Consider the following 17,961-nt stretch of genomic DNA (forward strand, 5'->3'; position numbering starts at 1 on the left):
CTTATTCACAGGTGACACATTTGAGGCAGATGACAGTCAAAAAAATGTCCTGAGGTCATTCAGGGGGTTGCTGAGATTAGGTCACATCCTGCAACCCTCAGTTCAGTTCAGTTCAAATGCTCAATCATGTCTGATTCTTTGCGACCCCATGGACTGCAGCATGCCAGGCCTCCTGTCCATCACCAACTCCCGGAGTCCATCCAAACTCATGTCCATTGAGTCGGTGATGCCATCCAACCATCTCATCCTCTGTCGTTCCCTTCTCCTCCCACCTTCAATCTTTCTCAGCATCAGCGTCTTTTCAAATGAATCAGCTCTTCACATCAGACGGGCCAAATATTGGAGTTTCAGCTTCAACATCAGTCCTTCCAATGAACACTCAGCACTGATCTTTAGGATGGAGTGGTTGTATCTCCTTGCAGTCCAAGGGACTCTCAAGAGTCTTCTCCAACACCACAGTTCAAAAGCATCAATTCTTCAATGCTCAGCTTTCTTTATAGTCCAACTCTCACATCTATATATGACTACTGGAAAAACCACATCCTTGACAAGACGGACCTTTGTTGGCAAAGTAATGCCTCTACTTTTTAATATGCTCTCTAGGTAGGTCATAACTTTCCTTTCAAAGAGTAAGCATCTTATAATTTCATGGTTGCAGTCACTATCTCCAGTGATTTGGGGGCCCAAAAATTAAAGTTTGCCACTGTTTCCACAGTTTCCCCATCTATTTCCCATGAAGTGATGGGACCAGATGCCATGATCTTCATTTTCAGAATGTTGAGTTTTAAGCCAACTTTTTCACTCTACTCTTTTCACTTTCATCAAAAGGTTTTGTAGTTCTTCACTTTCTGCCATATGGGTGATGTCATCTGCATATCTGAGGTTACTGATATTTCTTCCGGCAATCTTGATTCCAGCTTGTGCTTCATTCAGTCTGGCATTTTGCAGGATGTACTCTGCATATAAGTTAAATAATCAGGGTGACAATATACAGCCTTGACGTACTCCTTTTCTTATTCAGAACCAGTCTGTTGTTCCATGTCCAGTTCTGACTGTTGCTTCCTGACCTGCATACAGCTTTCTCAAGAGGCAGGTCAGGTGGTCTGGTATTCCCATCTCTTTAAGAAATTTCCACAGTTTACTGTGATCCACACAGTCAAAGGCTTTGGCATAGTCAATAAAGCAGAAATAGATGTTTTCCTGGAACTCTCTTGCTTCTTCAATGATCCAGTGGATGTTGGTAATTTGATTTCTGATTCCTCTGCCTTTTGTAAAACCACGTCAGAGGAAAGTCAATCACACTGACTTTCTCAGATTTCCTCTCTCGTATTCTGCCTTCCTTGACTGCACATTGTTACTGTGACATTTTCATGGGAGCACGCAATGAAATCTGACTTCTACCTCCTGCTTCTCATAAGAGGTTACCTAATTTGTAGATTGACTTCATATCATTACCCAGAGAGAATTAAAATGCTAACATTTTAATTAATTCAGTCATCATCACTAGTTACCTTTGGCTCTGTAATGTCCATTGCTATATTTTGTAATTATCTTTTTAAACCTTTAATAGATATAACAACACTAAAGAAACTTTTCTAAAAGAGATCCCACAATGTTTTTACTACAGCATACCTATTTAAATGTGCTCATCCCATTATATTATTTCCATTATTTGTGATATATTATGATTGCATTATATTATTCCATGTTATTTGAATATACAAATAATATACATTTGTATACTACATATATATGTGTATATGTATATACACACACTCAGAAATATATATGCAAATATATATATAGAGTTCAGTTCAGTTCAGTCAATCAGTCGTGTCCGAATCTTTGAACCCCATGGACTGCAGCACACCAGGCCTCCCTGTCCATCACCAACTCCCAGAGTTTACTCAAACTCATGTCCATCGCATCAGTGATGCCATCCAATCATTTAATCCTCTGTCGTCCCCTTCTCCTCCTGCCCTCAATCTTTCCCAGCATCAGGGTCTTTTCCGATGAATCAGCTCTTTGTATCAGGTAGCCAAAGTATTGGAGTTTCAGCTTCAACATCAGTCCTTCCAATGAACACCCAGGACTGATCACCTTTAGGATGGACTGGTTGGATCTCCCTGTAGTCCAAGGGACTCTCAAGAGTCTTCTCCAACACCACAGTTCGTCTGCAGCAATTTTGGAGCCCAAGTCTGTCACTATTTCCATTGCTTCCCCATCTAATTGCCATGAAGTGATGGGACCAGATACCATGATCTTTGTTTTTTGAATGTTGAGTTTTAAGCCAGTTTTTTCTCTCTCCTCTTTGACGTTCATCAATAGATACTGTTGATAATTTGCTATTTATCCTTCTTATTGTGCCTTTGTGCATTCCAGTCACACAGCATTCATTCCAGTTTACTGAAAATGTTCATTTCCTAGCACATGGCACACAGACTCATAACCTTGGGCTGTTCCTTCTCCTAGAGTTTCCTCTTTTGTTTTGTAAGAGATGAAATTTTACTCATTTTCAAAAAATGACTCAAAAAACCATAGTCCTGCTGAGTTCCAGGAAATGGATTCCATTTCTTTCTGCTCTACCTTCAGCTAGCGTTTAGTTTATATTTAGTAGATTTGGTGTCAACCTTACCATCCACATATAGAAACATTCTGAGGACAGGGGACATATCTATTCATCACATCATTAGAGCAACTGGTAAGTGTTCAAAGTGTTTATTGAATATAATAAGTCCAAATTGTTTGACTCCTCCAGACTCTATCTCTCAGCAAAATGTTTAACACTGAATCAGTAACTGGGGCTCTAAAGATAGAAGAGCATCAAACACATCTATGAAATCTCCCCCTAAAGAAAATATATGTAATTCTTTTATCACTGTCCCTATGATCTACTACTATGCAGAATTAACCCATGTGGGTAGAAAAGGGTATAATAGCAAGCCATTGCAAGATGGTATGATAGTAACTGAAAAACCTGCATTACTAAATTAGTCCAAATAGGGAAATGGTTAGATCTGAGACAGAGTGCCTGAAGAACTATGGATGGAGGTTCATGATATTGTACAGAAGGCAGGGATCAAGACTATCACAAAGAAAAAGAAATGCAAAATGGCTGTCTGAAGAGGCCTTACAAACAGCTGTGAAAAGAAGAGAAGTGAAAGGCAAAGAAGAAAAGGAGGATATACATATTTGAATGCAGAGTTACAAAGAATAACAAGGAGAGATAAGAAAGCCTTCCCCCAGTGATTAATGTAAAAAAATAGAGGAAAACAATAGAATGGGAAAGACTAGAGATCTCTTCAAGAAAATTAGAGATGCCAAGGGAACATTTCTTGCAAAGATGGCCATAATAAAGAGCAGAAATGTTATGGACCTAACAGAAGGAAAAGACATTAAGAAGAGGTGGCAAGAATACACAGAAAAACTGTACAAAAAAGATCTTCATGACCCAGATAATCATGATGGTGTGATCACTCACCCAGAGCCAGACATCCTGAAATGTGAAGTCAGGTGGGCCTTAGGAAGCATCAGTATGAACAAAGCTAGTGGAGGTGATGGAATTCCAGTTGAGCTACTTCTTACCCTAAAAGATGATGTTGTGAAAGTGCTGCACTCAATATGCCAGCAAATTTGGAAAACTCAGCAGTGTTCACCGAACAAGAAAATGTCAGTTTTCATTCCAATCTCAAAGAAAGGCAATGCCAAAGAATGCTCAAACTACCACACAATTGCACTCATCTCACATGCTAGCAAAAATTCTCCAAGCCAGGCTTCAACAGTACATGAACCATGATCTTCCAGATGTTCAAGTTGGTTTTACAAAAGGCAGAGGAAACAGAGATCAAAATTCCAACATGTGTTGGATCATCAGAAAAGCAAGCATGTTCCATGAAAACATCTATTTCTGCTTTATTGACTATGCCAAAGCCTTTGACTGTGTGGATCACAACAAACTGTGGAAAATCCTTAAAGAGATGGGAATACCAGACCACTTGACCTGCCGTTTGAGAAATCTGTATGCAGGTCAGGAAACAACAGTTAGAACTGAACATGGAACAACAGACTGTTTCCAAATCAGGAAAGGAGTACATCAAGGTTGTATATTGTCACCCTGCTTATTTAACTTATACACAGAGTCCATCATGAAACATGCTGGGCTGGATAAAGCACAAGCTGGAATCAAGATTGCTGGGAGAAATATCAATAACCTCAGATATGCAGATGACACCACCCTTATGGCAGAAAGTGAAGAACTAAAGAGCCTCTGGATGAAAGTGAAAGAGGAGAGTGAAAAAGTTGGCTTAAAACTCAACATTCAGAAAATGAAGATCATGGCATCTGGTTCCATCACTTCATGGCAAATAGGTGGGGAAACAATGGAAACAGTAATAGATTTTATTTGGGGGGGGTATCAAAATCACTGGAGATGGTGACTGTAGCCATGAAATTAAAAGACACTTACTACTTGGAAGAAAAGTTATGACCAACCTAGACAGCTGAGACATTACTTTTCCAACAAAGGTCCATATAGTCAAAGCTATCATTTTTCCAGTAGTCATGTATGGATGTGAGAGTTGGACTATAAAGAAAGCTGAGTGCCAAGGAATTGATGCTTTTGAACTGTAGTGTGGGAGACTCCTGAGAGTCTCTTGGACTGTAAGGAGATCCAACCAGTCCATCCTAAAGGAAATCAGTCCTGAATGTTCATTGGAAGGACTGATGCTGAAGATCCAATACTTTGGCAACCTCATGTGGAGAATTGGCTTATTGGAAAAGACCCTGATGCTGGGAAAGATTGAAGGTCAGAGGAGAAGGGGACGACAGAGGATGAGATGGCTGGATGGCACCACCGACTCAATGGACGTGAGTTTGAGTAAACTCTGGGAGTTGGTGACGGACAGGGAGGCCTGGTGTGCTGCAGTCCATGGGATAGCAAAGAGATGGACACAACTGAGCAACTGAACTGAACTGAACTGAGGGAAATGAGATATTTTGTGAATTTCACCAAAGTTACCAAAGTGTTTAATTTTCTTCTCAGTTACAGTACGTTATTAAGTGATGCTGTCATCTTTCTGGTTTCCCTTGAGCACATTTGCTCTGGACTTTCTTTATTCTGTTTATTAGCAGACAAATATTGTTAATGTGGGTATTCAAATGCTTCAGTGATGGTGAGCTGAACTAATTAAAATCCCCCATATGACAGGTTTGAGCAAGATAAGAATGTATACATACTTTATTCATACACACCCTCTCTCCTGAATTTAATTGAATCTCATTCAGTTCCATAAATCTACAATTCCACACTGATGATTCATAAACTCATGTCGGATCTAGCTCTTACTTTAATCCAATGAAAAATTGTTTGAGAGTCAAGAAATGGATTTTGAAATTCATTAATCAAGTTTTCTGATGAAAAATTAGAAATACTATTTTACCATAGAATTCCAAGAACACAGCAAGGATATTCCTAAGGAAACAACTGAAGTTTCTCAGTACTGATATAGGTGATGCTTCCTGGAGTTAAAGAGGTGGAATGATTATTTCCTAAACCAGGAAATAACATCACACAACAGAAAGAAGATTGTGTTTTGGGAGGCAGGATCAAGTCTATAATTTCAGTGATGCAATTTTTCAAAGATGCATTTTTCTAGTAAATGTAGCTCCAAACTTGCAAACTTCAACCTCTACAAATCTGATCTTCACCAATCTCATTTTGACAAAAATCACTGACCTGGGAATTCTCTTGTGGCCCAGTGGTTAGAATGCCGTGCTTTCAGTGCCTGGCCTGGGTTTGACTCCTAGTTGGGGAATTCCTGGAGAAGGAAATGGCAATCCACTCCAGTATTCTTGCCTGGAAAATCCCACAGACGGAGGAGCCTGGTAAGCTATAGTCCATGGGGTCGCAAAGAGTTGGACACGACTGAACAACTTCACTTGGGGAATGAAGACTCCAGCAAGCTGCACAGAAAGAAAGAAAGAAAGAAAAAAAAAAAAGCCACTGACCTACAAATTTTTGCTTTTACTCTAAAATCTTCCTTAGATAAATTGCTTCCCACTTTGTTTTTCCCATGACATATTTTTAAGACAGGTCTTATCATGCCCATTCCTTTGGCCTATGTTGAAAACAAATCCTCTTGGAGGGTGAGGTCATTTAGATTCTGCAATCTGCTATTAATTCTTCAGGAAAAAAGTCATTATCCAACAGAAACAAATTGCCATACAAAGGTCAAGATTTAGAAAATTTTCATTGGTCACTCTCTGAAGTCTTGTGTCCCCAAGTTAGTACAGATATAGTTGATAAAAACAATAACTTTAATCTTGCCATAACTGTGAAGTTGTGCTCATAGAGGAAGAGACATTAAATGGTCCCAAACAGGCCCTGTTGGAAGTTAAAGTGTCACATCTCATGACACCAAATTATCAATGGCAACAATATTAAATGAGTGTTTCAGGCACTAAGTATTGCATTTCATTTACCTCACCTCTGATTTTCACAACCACATGGTGCCATATCATTTTACAGATAAAAGGAATTTAAATGAGTTGCCCTCCATGTCATGAAAGGAAAGTGAAAGTTGCTCAGTTGTTTCTGACTCTTTGCAACACCATGGGCTATACAGTCCATGGAATTCTCCAGGCCAGAATACTGGAGTGGGTAGCCATCCTCTTCTCCAGCAGATCTTCCCAATCCTGGGATCAAGGCCAGGTTTCCTGCATTGCAGGCAGATTCTTTATCAGCTGAACTACCAGGGAATCCCTGTGTTATATGCCTAACATAAGATTAAAAATTAGTATCTACCCAATACTCTGAACATCAGATCTCAGATCCATAAGCTGTTACTCCCTTGAGTAATTTCTAAAGTGAAAACTTATGTTAAATAGAAGAGTAACATATTATCTCTGTAACTACTAATGCATCTATGAGAAATTATCTGAATGGCATTTGGGGCCAAAGAACTATGAAATAGGAATCCAGGAGTCACTCCCTTCCTTAAAAATAATTTAAAATCCCTATAATAAATTTTTCTTCTACAATAAATAAGAAATCCTTGACACTTTTGCTACGTTTTTGACTCTCAGCAAACCAGCTTTCCTTTTGGAGGCCACTAGTAACTTTCCTGTCTACTTCCTGCCAGTCTCTTCCATCACTCTCAGCCCACCACATGTTACTTTGCCTAGGTGTGTTTTTCTGTCTTCAAGACAAAGCAAAGTCGCTTTCCAGGTGTGATTTCCCATTGGCTTGGATTTGTTCTTCCTAGTATCTGATGCAACGGTGGGCAGTTGTCAGAAAAAAGAAAAATAAATAAAGGGGCAAAAATTTTAAATCATGAGTATTCATAAGTCTCCACTGTCTGCTCACTTTCTGGACCTGGACATATTCTTATATTGATCCAGGTGTTGGTGAGTCAGATGGCTTTGGGGGCTAAGACCTTAGAAAGAGAGGAGAAAAGAGAATAATTGAAAATAATTGCCAAGTAAGTCAATGGGAAAAAATATTTTTTTTATCCTAAAATAAAATGTATATAGTTTGGGACTTCCCTGGCGATCCAGGGCTAAGACTTCACCTTCCAATGCAGGGAATGCATAAAAAATGTTCCACATCAAAAAAATGCGTACAGGAGTTCTTTACACTTCTTTGAAGTTTTCATTAACTTTGGAAATATGCCACAATAAATACTAACATAAGTTTTCACTTTAGAAATTACTCAGTCACTTCAGAAATGACTCAGGTCAGGGCCCTCAGATTCCACATGCCTCCTGGCAAAACAAAATAAAACAAAACACAAAACAGAAACAATATTGTAACAAGTTCAATAAAGTATTTAAAAAATGTTCCACATCAAAAAAATGCATACAGGAGTTCTTTACACTTCTTTGAAGTTTTCATTAACTTTGGAAATATGCCACAATAAATACTAAATGCAAACATGCATGAAAATCTGCAGTCAATACTGAGAAACAGGAGTTTATGAAAAGGTAATCAGAATCTTCAAAGACTGGAGGAATGGGAACCATAAAATGATACTTTAAAATTTTAGGGTCAGTGAAAAAAATAATAATGCGAAGTTCTGAACCCAACTCATTGAACAGAGTTGAGTTAACATTAAAAAACTCTAATAAGAAGCAATAAATCTATATATCTAGTTGATATTTTCTAAAACTTGCAAGATCATTTTGTTTTTTTTTTTTTTGTTTTTCCATTTATTTTTATTAGTTGGAGGCTAATTACTTTACAATATTGTAGTGGTTTTTGCCACACATTGACATGAATCAGGCATGGATTTACATGTGTTCCCCATTCCGATCCCCCCTCCCACTTCCCTTCCAGTCCCATCCCTCTGGGTCATCCCAGTGCACCAGCCCTGAGCACTTGTCTCATGCATCCAACCTGGACTGGTGAGCGAGATCGTTTTGTTAATTGACATCCCATGCCATCTTGTATGGCAAAATATCTTGATAAAAAGTGTTCTGAAGTGATGAGTGAATCACATTGTATCATCTATGGTATAGTACTTCCATACATTGTACTGTGTCCTAGGGTTGCACTTAGTAGACAGGGGTGAGTCAAGAGTCATTTAGCAAATAATTTAGGCTTTGCAGATCCTATATTTACATGGAAACTTCTCAACGCTGCAATTCTAATGCAAAGGTAGCCATGGATAATACATAAACAAATTAGTGTGGCTGCATTTATATATTTATGTATTTATTTCTTCTCTTTAAGTCTGAACTATAAACTAACAATATTATATCTGGTTACCAGTTTCAGGTGTACGGCACTGTAGTTCAGAAGTTTTTCAGATCACACTCCATTAAAAGTTATTACAAGATAATGACTATAAGTGTTATATGTGCGTTCCTGTCACTTATCTGTTTTACATGTAGCAGTATTTGCATCCCTTATAGCCCTAATTTACAACTCCTCCCTTTCTTCTCCAATCAGTAGATGTTTTTATATCTGTGATTCTGTTTCATTTTGCATATACATTCATCTGCATTCTTTTTTTAGATTCCACATGTCAGTGGAATCATGATACAGTATGTGTATTTATCTACCCTAAATTATTTTTCTAAATTTTACAGCTTCAAAAAAACTTTAATTAACTTCAAAATTAGCTTCAAATTAACTTTAATTAGCTTCAAAAAAACTTCAAAAAAATTTTAAAAAACTCTAATTTTTCCTTTGGAAGCTCTAGTGGCATATTTATTTTTAATAAAATAATTTATTCAGTATGTAGGATTATAAAGTTTATTATTTTTGGTCATGCTTGATGTCTTAATAGATAATACTAGAGTTATAAGGAAACATTTTAAATAAGTCTCATACTTATTCTAAATAAGTTCCTATTTTGTTGCCTCCTCTTGCATCTGCTCGTCACCTTCTTCCAAAGGAACAATTATTAAACAGCCTACAGACTTTCTCACACCGCTGCTTCAAATATGGTGTTTTTTTTTTCCTACTAGTTCCTACTAGTCAACACACCCCCTGCTGGTTCTAGTCTAACATTCATTCCACCTTATTAAAAATGCCAATAAAATGCAAATAATAGATGTTTTTCACTTGTGTTTTTTATGCTGATTTAAATGCAAAAATGATAAAAGGACGTAAGTGCTATGGATTAGGTTACATAATGAAATAATCCTTTGAAATTAGCTCTTTCTCCTTGCAAATAATTTATTTCCTTAAAAAGACACCTCTGGTAAAGTTAAAGTTTTGTACAGGAGTTTCCATAGTAGTGGTTATCACAGATTTTATGTCCAGATGTATGATGAGAGGAAACACTTTGCTTTTATGAGTTGCCGCTGAGGTATTTCACAATATGTTAACTCTGCTCACACCCAGAGTCTAGACATTTAAATGAAGACTTGATTTTAAATTCCCACTTTGCTTTTCCTGAGACACTTTTAAAATAACTACTTATAGTGAAGCCTTGGAAAAGGTAATGACGTCTGTCCCTGACCACCGTATAAATACTGTTGCAGTAGGCGTATGATGGCCCCTTTTCTCTATCATCTGCTGACTCCTGACCTGATACTGAAGACTGCCCTTCCCCAGGCTGATAGGAGGGAGGACCATACGTATTAAATTCTGTGACTCTCTCTCCTTTGTGAGGATGTTGAAATTGCACCTTCAATTAAAGCAATCCTGTGACTTTTGTTCCCCAAAGTGAATGCCTGGACACTGAGAGAGCTACTGCCAATCCCACCGTCTTATAAGGCAGGTTATTATGTTCACACTGTTAATTCATACGCCAACTCCAAACTCTCAACATACCAACGTGACTTACTTAAAGGGTGTGGGCCCAGAACTGAACAGATGTCAGCGCCTTGTCATAAATTTTAACAAACTTGGTGACATCAGGTTGGCTTTTGAGACAGCTATTCCCTGAGAGACAGAGAGAAGTAGGATAACAGTAACCCTAAAGATAATTGTTTATAGTAGAAATAAAATCGTTAATCATATTGGAGCTCAAATGAGCAGATTAAACAGACACACACTCATACACACAGATTCACAAAGTTTAGAAGCTTTATTTCATTTCTGAGCATTTGTGGCACTGAGCAAGAGCATGATAAGCCAAGATTCTGGAATCAGAACCTCTGCACTTCTATTTAATAGCTTTGTGCTTTGGGCAATGGTACTTAAATTTCATGAGTCTCAGTATCCTTATCTGCCAAATGTAATACCTCTGCTAGAATTTTGTTGGGAATTCTAAAACCGAAAACAAATTCAGGATGTCTGCTGTCTGTTGATATTTAATAAATGTTCCATTTTCTTCTAAAGAAATTAACTAGCAGAGGCTTAAGCAATACAGATGTTTATTATTCTAGAGTAGAAGTAACTCAATACTGTACTGAAAACCCAGGAACTGTTTCTCTGCTTTTTGCCAACCTAAGTCTTAGCCATCTCCTCAGATTTCCAGGTTGGTTACAGTACGTACAAAGCACATGCCTTCATGTATATTGGCCATGCTATGCAGAAAACTGCTGGAAAATAAGATTTTTATTCATACAACTCTTTTTTCCCAGAGAAGAAAATATATTTTGCCTGTTCAGTCTTGTTGGTCAGAAATGGGCCACAGGCAATATCCAGATAATCATTCTAAAGGGGAAACGTATTATAATTGCTAAGGTAGGCTTAATGAAATGATTCCTTCAATAGCTTGTTTTGCAATCAAAGAAGTCTAAATGGCTGATGATCCAAAAAAAAGAAAACAACCCCATAATGTCTGCCATTTTGATGGATTTGGGGAAAAAAAAAAACAGATTATTTTCTCTCCCATAAGTATTCATTATTTATGTTTCTATATGTTATTTTACCACATAGAAATTCTGGGGAGTGTAAGAACCTAGAATACAGCAACATATATCAATAAATCTCATGTATTTAACCAAAAGTAAATGATACAAATCTAGGCACATTATTGTTGCTCAATAAATTATTTGATTGGATTATTGTGATGTCTCTGGATTAAGCATATTTCCCATAGAATGGGTAACATTTTTAGGTAATGCCAGATGACTATATGAGAGATATAGTGGATAAGGGCTTGATAAGTTGTTCCCTTTGGGCTACAATATTAACACACATTATAACTTGTGCCGTATAACAGAAATATTTTCACATGTGTCATTATATGCACTATGCAAAACTGCCTAAACTAGGAATTACCAAATTCACAATTTACAGGTGTGGAAGCTGAATCTCAAAGATACCAAATTATATACTCAAGGTCTCATACCTAAACTGTAAAGTCAAGGCTAATACTCAGAGTTTCTGATTCTAAGCCCAAAACTCTTCATTAAACTACCTCAAACAGGTTTCTTCTGAAACATGATATATATTAAAAAATGATTCCTAAGTAACTGTAGGTAGCACGTCCTTTAGAGAGAGTCAGAGATAAGTGGAGGAGACCATTTTTTCACATATGTTCCTGGATGTGTTATGGCTGGATTTGTGCTAATCAAATATAATTATATAGAAATTTGAGAGAGTGAATTTCTCCCCTAGAAAAATCTGAACATCTGAGAAATATATAGCTTAGGAGAATGAACTATCAAAATACTATTCTAAACTGCATCCCCAACGATTTTACATATAATTTACATATTGATTTCCAAGGATAAATGCCCTCAAAAGAGGCTTTGAATTCTGATGCAATGGAGGTTAAAGTGAGGGGGTGGGTAGCATTAAAAAAGTAGACAAACCTTTTCATATCTAACATTATCCATTCATCAAACATTTCTTGAAATTCTGCATGTATACTGAAGACTCAAAGTTGAATACTAATTGATAAATTACTGTTCTTGAGAAACTACTCAGAATTAGGAAAATATGTGAACAAAAATATTTCACAGAAATTGATAAAGAGTTTGATAGAGTATTAACTAAATTTGGATTGAATGACAAGTAAAAATTAGCCAATTGGGAAGAAGTTCAGAAAAGGACTTCCCTAGTGGCTCAGACGGTAAAGCTCTGCCTACAAAGTGGGAGACCTTGGTTTGATTCCTGGATCAGGAAGATCCTCTGGAAGAGGAAATGGCAACCCACTCCAGTACTCTTGCCTGGAAAATCCCATGGATGGAGTAGCCCGGTAAGCTACAGTTGGTAGGGTGGCAAAGAGTCGGACACGACTGAGAGACTTCACTTTACTTTACTTCAGGAAAGGAAGAAAGAGGAGTGTGTGAAAACAGTATGGCATGCTACCAGCTGATAAACTTGCACCTCAGGTAAAGATATTTACAGTGTTGCTCTATTTGCAGGAGATACACTATAGATGGCTCATTTTGATATAAAGGATGAGCTTGCAGTGATAAGATTGAGTTTGGGGTAGAATTAGGAGACAGAAAGAGTGGGGGAGAGGCTCAAGTGAATTCTTCTCAACATTTGACTAAGGTCCATTTGCTGTAATAGAATAGTCCACTCTTCTGCGAAAGTGGAATTCTGCATTCATTACCCTAAGATTTGACTTTCTTGTTAAGGCAAATATACCTGACTTATTCTGGCTTGAATAACAGTCTTCATGGCCCAGCGTGACTCAAATCCATTTACCCCCAAAGAGACAAGGAATCACTTCACGATGCCAACTATAAGTTTTCATTCCCAAAGGAAGCAATCTTTGTCAATTTAGGAACTTCTACAGTACTTATTATCTGACACTTAATCACATGCTAATTTGTATTGTTATCTCAATATTTAATGTGTTGACATCATATTTTCCCCAATCATTTTTAGCTCAATGAGAACAAGTTTGTTTTTTTTTTTCCCTCATTTTCTACATTACATAAATATAGCATATGTAATATTGGATACAAACTATAAAATGGGGAAAAAAGAGGAAAATTGAAACATTTAAAAAGAGAAGAAAGCATTAAAGGAAAAGTAATTTAACTTTCTGTTTCATCAATATTTTTTAAACTATATGGGTGGCAACAGAAGTTGCAACAAACTGTAATATATGAAGTTGAAATAATCCCAAGGTCTGATATCCAAAATGGGATAGCGTACAATGACTGATGCAGACTCCTCTCCCATCCATACCAGGTACCCATATGTCATATGATTTTTTCCTCTGGTGGCTTAGCCGGTAAAGAATCTGCCTGCAATGCGGGAGACATGGGTTCGATCCCTAGGTTGGGAAGATTCCCCTGGAGAAGGGAAAGGCAGCTCACTCCAGCATTCTTGCCTGAAGAGTTCCATGGACAGAAGGCTGGCGGGCTAGAGCCTATGCGGTAGCAGAGTCTGACATGACTGAGCAACTAAAACATTCACTTTGTATTTGTAAAGATACAGGAAATATGAGGAGAGGTTTAAATTTTCAAGTGTTATATGGTCTGAGACCGTTAAGCCTGTATGATATTTAACATGTCAGTATCTATCTCCTCTAGGATCACATCTATGAAATGGAGATGACAAAACATACCTTCCGTATGTCTCACAGAAGGATTACAAAATCAGTGATTTACATAACTTGCTGAATATTCAGAAGCTAAGATTCCAGTTGACAAATGACTATTTCCTTTCTACTCTCTTAAGGGAAAAGTAGGAACACTCAAAGGGAAAATTAAAAGGACAGGAAAACTCAGTCCCATCCACTTTATTCCTTTTTAAAGATCTCAGATATGTTTGTCTTGAGATGTTCAGATTTATCATTTTAAAATGCAGACATTTGAGGATTTCAATTATTTGTTTTTCCCCATTAGCAATCAATCTGCTCTACCTCTGCAGAATTTTTAACCCTCTTCAAAACAAAGTGCTCTGCAAGTATGACATTCTTCTTTATAAAGCTACAGGGGGGAAAGGGAGATTATTTAGCTTCTATTCCACCACTCAAAAGGTGGATTTATCAGACTAAAATGTTTACAAAAGAATTTCAGTAGGTAAATGTCAATCTGGCTGCACTTTTTGATAGTGATTAATATTCTAGGGCTAATAAAAACTTGTTGGCAAAATGCCCCCAGAAGATGGCATTGTTTACACTATTGTCAGAGAAGAACAGCTGTTTATCCCTGCTACATCCAGAGCTACCGTATTCTTACTGAAATGTTAACAAATCTTAGACAAACGTCTGCTGTTTAAGGCTCAAATTTGCTCTGAGAACAGGTGTGTTTGAGAGAGAGAAAAAAAGCTACAACTGTAACTAGGATTTTAAATGAGGTGCAATTTATATACTATATATTAAGTCTGCATATGGACAATTAAATGAAGAGTTCCAATATTTACTAATAACTTGAAGATCATTCACAGTTCCAGAGCTTCATGTAAAAATTTTCCATGATTGCCTTTCAATGTATATTCCAGGCACATTTTACTGACACAGATAGATTTCAGTCATGCTGTCAGAAAATGGAGCAACATCTTCCATAACTTTTGAAATACTTAACTATTTTTGGAGAGGAATAGGAGGTAGGTGCAGGAGGTAGGAGAGGGGCAGAGGTATAGTGGAGCGTTAAACTCGTGACCAAAGACCTGTGTCCTCTGGTAGTATTTTCTCATTTAGAGAAAGAGAGGTCTTGAAATGTTGGTAAAGATGTGAAGTTGGGTAAATCTCACTCATTGCTGGTGGGGAGGGATGTAACAATTGTGAACATTTTATAAAACAGTTAACAATACCTACTACAGTTGAAGATAAGCATTTCCTACAATCAAGAAACCCTACTCTTAAGCACATAATTGAGAAATACTGAGACCAGTACAAGATTGTATAGTTTATATTGAGAAAAATCTGAAAATAATCTATAGATTCATAAATAGATGAGTTAAGAAATAAATTGTGGCATATTCATAAAATGAAATATAATATAGCAGTTAAAATGAAATAATTATAACTATTTGTATTGAAATGTATAAATTAAATATATATGTGCATATATATATACATATATTAAATGTTGAGTTGTTGAGTAAATTGCAAGGTACAAAATAGAAAAGTATGATACCACTTATGTATTGGCTGAAGACAATCTAAGCAATACTATATATTGTTCAGCAATGTAAATATGTTTTTTAAAATATAAAAACAATAAACAGGAAGGGAAGTGTTTACTTCTAAATATGGGATCAGGCAAGGATACAAAAAGGACTTAAAATATATTTTTACTATTTTATTTATTTTACGGTCATATAAATATTAAAGAACATGCAAATCTGGACAATAGTTCCTAGACTATAGTGTGCTTAAGCTAGGCACGTAGATGTTTTTAAACCTGGAATCCTGGATTTCAATAGGAGAAGGCAAGTCCATGCTTCTAGACTTGGAAACCCAGCCCCCTCCTCACTCAGACCCCTGCCAATTGAGCAGCTTCTTGGATCTCTTCCACTTTGGTATTTTGTGATCTCCTGGTCATGGCCTTTCTCCCACAACGGCAGCCTGTCCTGGAGAAGTATTCTGGTTGTCCAAGAATCTAAAAACTAGCACAGTTATTTTCAGGTAGAAGCTTAGAGACAAGAGGATCATTTACTTACAAGTGAGAGGACCTCGGAATTCTTCTCGCTCTATTAAAATAAGGGTGTCGCTAACCCAATTCTAATTCAACTATAGATTAATAATCCAATGACGTGAGTCCAGCTCTAACCAAAAGCACAAGGCTAACTTCAGGATTCATGCAGAAGCTGCTTGAGTCCCAGCTCAACCTGCTGTAGCTATGCACCTGGAAGCTGAGGACCAAGGTTTGTCCGGAATCAACAGTAAAATAAGTCTGCGTATTTGTTACTGCTGAGGGAAATGGTGGGGGAGGGGGAGGAAAACGGAGACATCAACTTCCTCTGAAGTAACTCCATCCCTAATAAGCTCAAGTAGAAATCATTATGGCTCCTCATTTTGTTAAGGTTTAACAGTTTTCTGACAGCTTCCAATAAAAACAAAATAAGCTGATTTATGGTCAAGCAGGGGTGGCACAGAGTCGGACACGACTGAAGCGACTTAGCAGCAGCAGCAGGAGAAACCCCAGTTGTAAACTGGAAGTCAAAGGTAAAACCAGGGTTTCTAATAGGGGGCCTTCAGGAAGAAACCAAAACTACTATTTCCCCATCCTTTTAAATTTAAATCCAATCCAGAGAAGCTTTCAGATCTAGAATCCTATGAGCCAACCAGGACCCCCACCCTGACTCTCATCTACCACGCCCGATCTGTCTTCCCCTCTCTCTCAGATGCCAGGAACCTCCTGGGCTCCAGAACCCAAATCACCAAACACCTTGCGGTACTTGCCCAAAGCTACGTGCCAACAGCGAGGAGGGAGACGCAGACCTGGTCCGCCGTGAAAGGATGAGCCACGGGAGATGGGAGCTGGGTGCGGGGTTGGGACCACGTTAAAGCGCTAGATCAGAAATCCCAATATTACCAATGCCAGTCAGCCTTCCATTCTAGAGAACACACCCGGGGCAAATTCAATCGCGTAATTCAATAATTCAAGTCTTCCCTCGCCTCTTAAAAAAAAAAAAAAAAGAAAAGCATCTCGTTGTCAAGCTTTCCAAAGGAAATTCCCTCTTGCTAATGCGTTCTGTCTTCCAACTCCTGTTAGTATCCCTTTAGCATCGTTCTTCGAAAACCTGGTTTAAATATCAATGCTTTCAAGCATCCCCCACATTGGGGGGCAGGGAAGGACGGGAATCAGAGAGACCGAGGCAGAGATGGAGATGCGCGGTCCCTCCCCGGTCCCCTCCAGGTAGCCTGCGCGCACCGAGGCGGCGGGCGGTCGGGGTGGAACGCGCCGGAGCGGGGCGAAGACCCGCCCAGGCTGCTCTTATAGGAGACAGCCGGGCGGGCCCGGCCGGGGGCGGCGCCGCGCGCCCCACTCGCCTATAAGGAGCTGTCCGCCGCCCGGGTGCTGATTCCAGCTCTGGCGGCTCGCGAGGTGCGTTCGGCTGTCCAGCGAGCTCGGCGCCTGCTGTGGCTTCGGGCCGGGTTTGCACCCGGAGGGGGGCCGAGGAGGAAGAGGCGAGCGAGGAAGGGAAGCGCAAGCCAGCGGCAGTTGCGGGGACAGTAAGCTCCATCGGCACCTCCAGAGAAGCCCCCGCCACGGTTTCGGTAGAGCGTTTGGACAAGGGATGGAGTGAAGCCGCGAGCGCCTCTCCACGGGGGGGGTGGGTGGGGGTCAGACTGTGCAGAGAAAAGAGAGAGAGAGAGAGAAGAAGCCTCGGCTGGCGCCTGCGAATTTGGAATTCGATTGGGAGGGACCTCTTACTCGGGGGAAATGGATTCTGGACCACGGCTGACCAGCGTTTTCACTTTGCTCTTCTCCGGCTTGTGGCATTTAGGATTAGCAGCGGCAAATTGTGAGTACCAGGAGCTTGGGGCGGGTAGGTGAGGTGGGAGACCCTGGCGTTTGGAAAGACACTCAACTGTCCAAGCGTGTTCAATTGTGTCTGCTCTGAGCAGAGGAAAGGGGGGAAATGCTGACTGGTGTGTTTCTATTGCTCTAACCATCCCAAAAGTTAGCAGAGCTCGAAGGAGCCAG

The 17,961-nt window shown here is 38.9% G+C and overlaps 1 protein-coding gene across 2 annotated transcripts in view; it reads left to right on the forward strand.

The window, feature by feature from the left end:
* The first annotated feature begins 17,697 nt into the window (after positions 1 to 17,697).
* CNTNAP5 (contactin associated protein family member 5) overlaps positions 17,698 to 17,961 on the forward strand; it is a 984,962-nt gene continuing 984,698 nt past the window's right edge. For both annotated transcript variants that reach the window (XM_061135035.1, XM_061135036.1), the window contains exon 1: positions 17,698 to 17,779. In XM_061135035.1, coding sequence (XP_060991018.1) covers positions 17,698 to 17,779 — 82 coding nt within the window. The remainder of the gene's footprint in view (positions 17,780 to 17,961) is intronic.

This window comes from Dama dama, chromosome 33, assembly GCF_033118175.1.
Source record: "Dama dama isolate Ldn47 chromosome 33, ASM3311817v1, whole genome shotgun sequence".
NCBI classification, from domain to species: domain Eukaryota; kingdom Metazoa; phylum Chordata; class Mammalia; order Artiodactyla; family Cervidae; genus Dama; species Dama dama.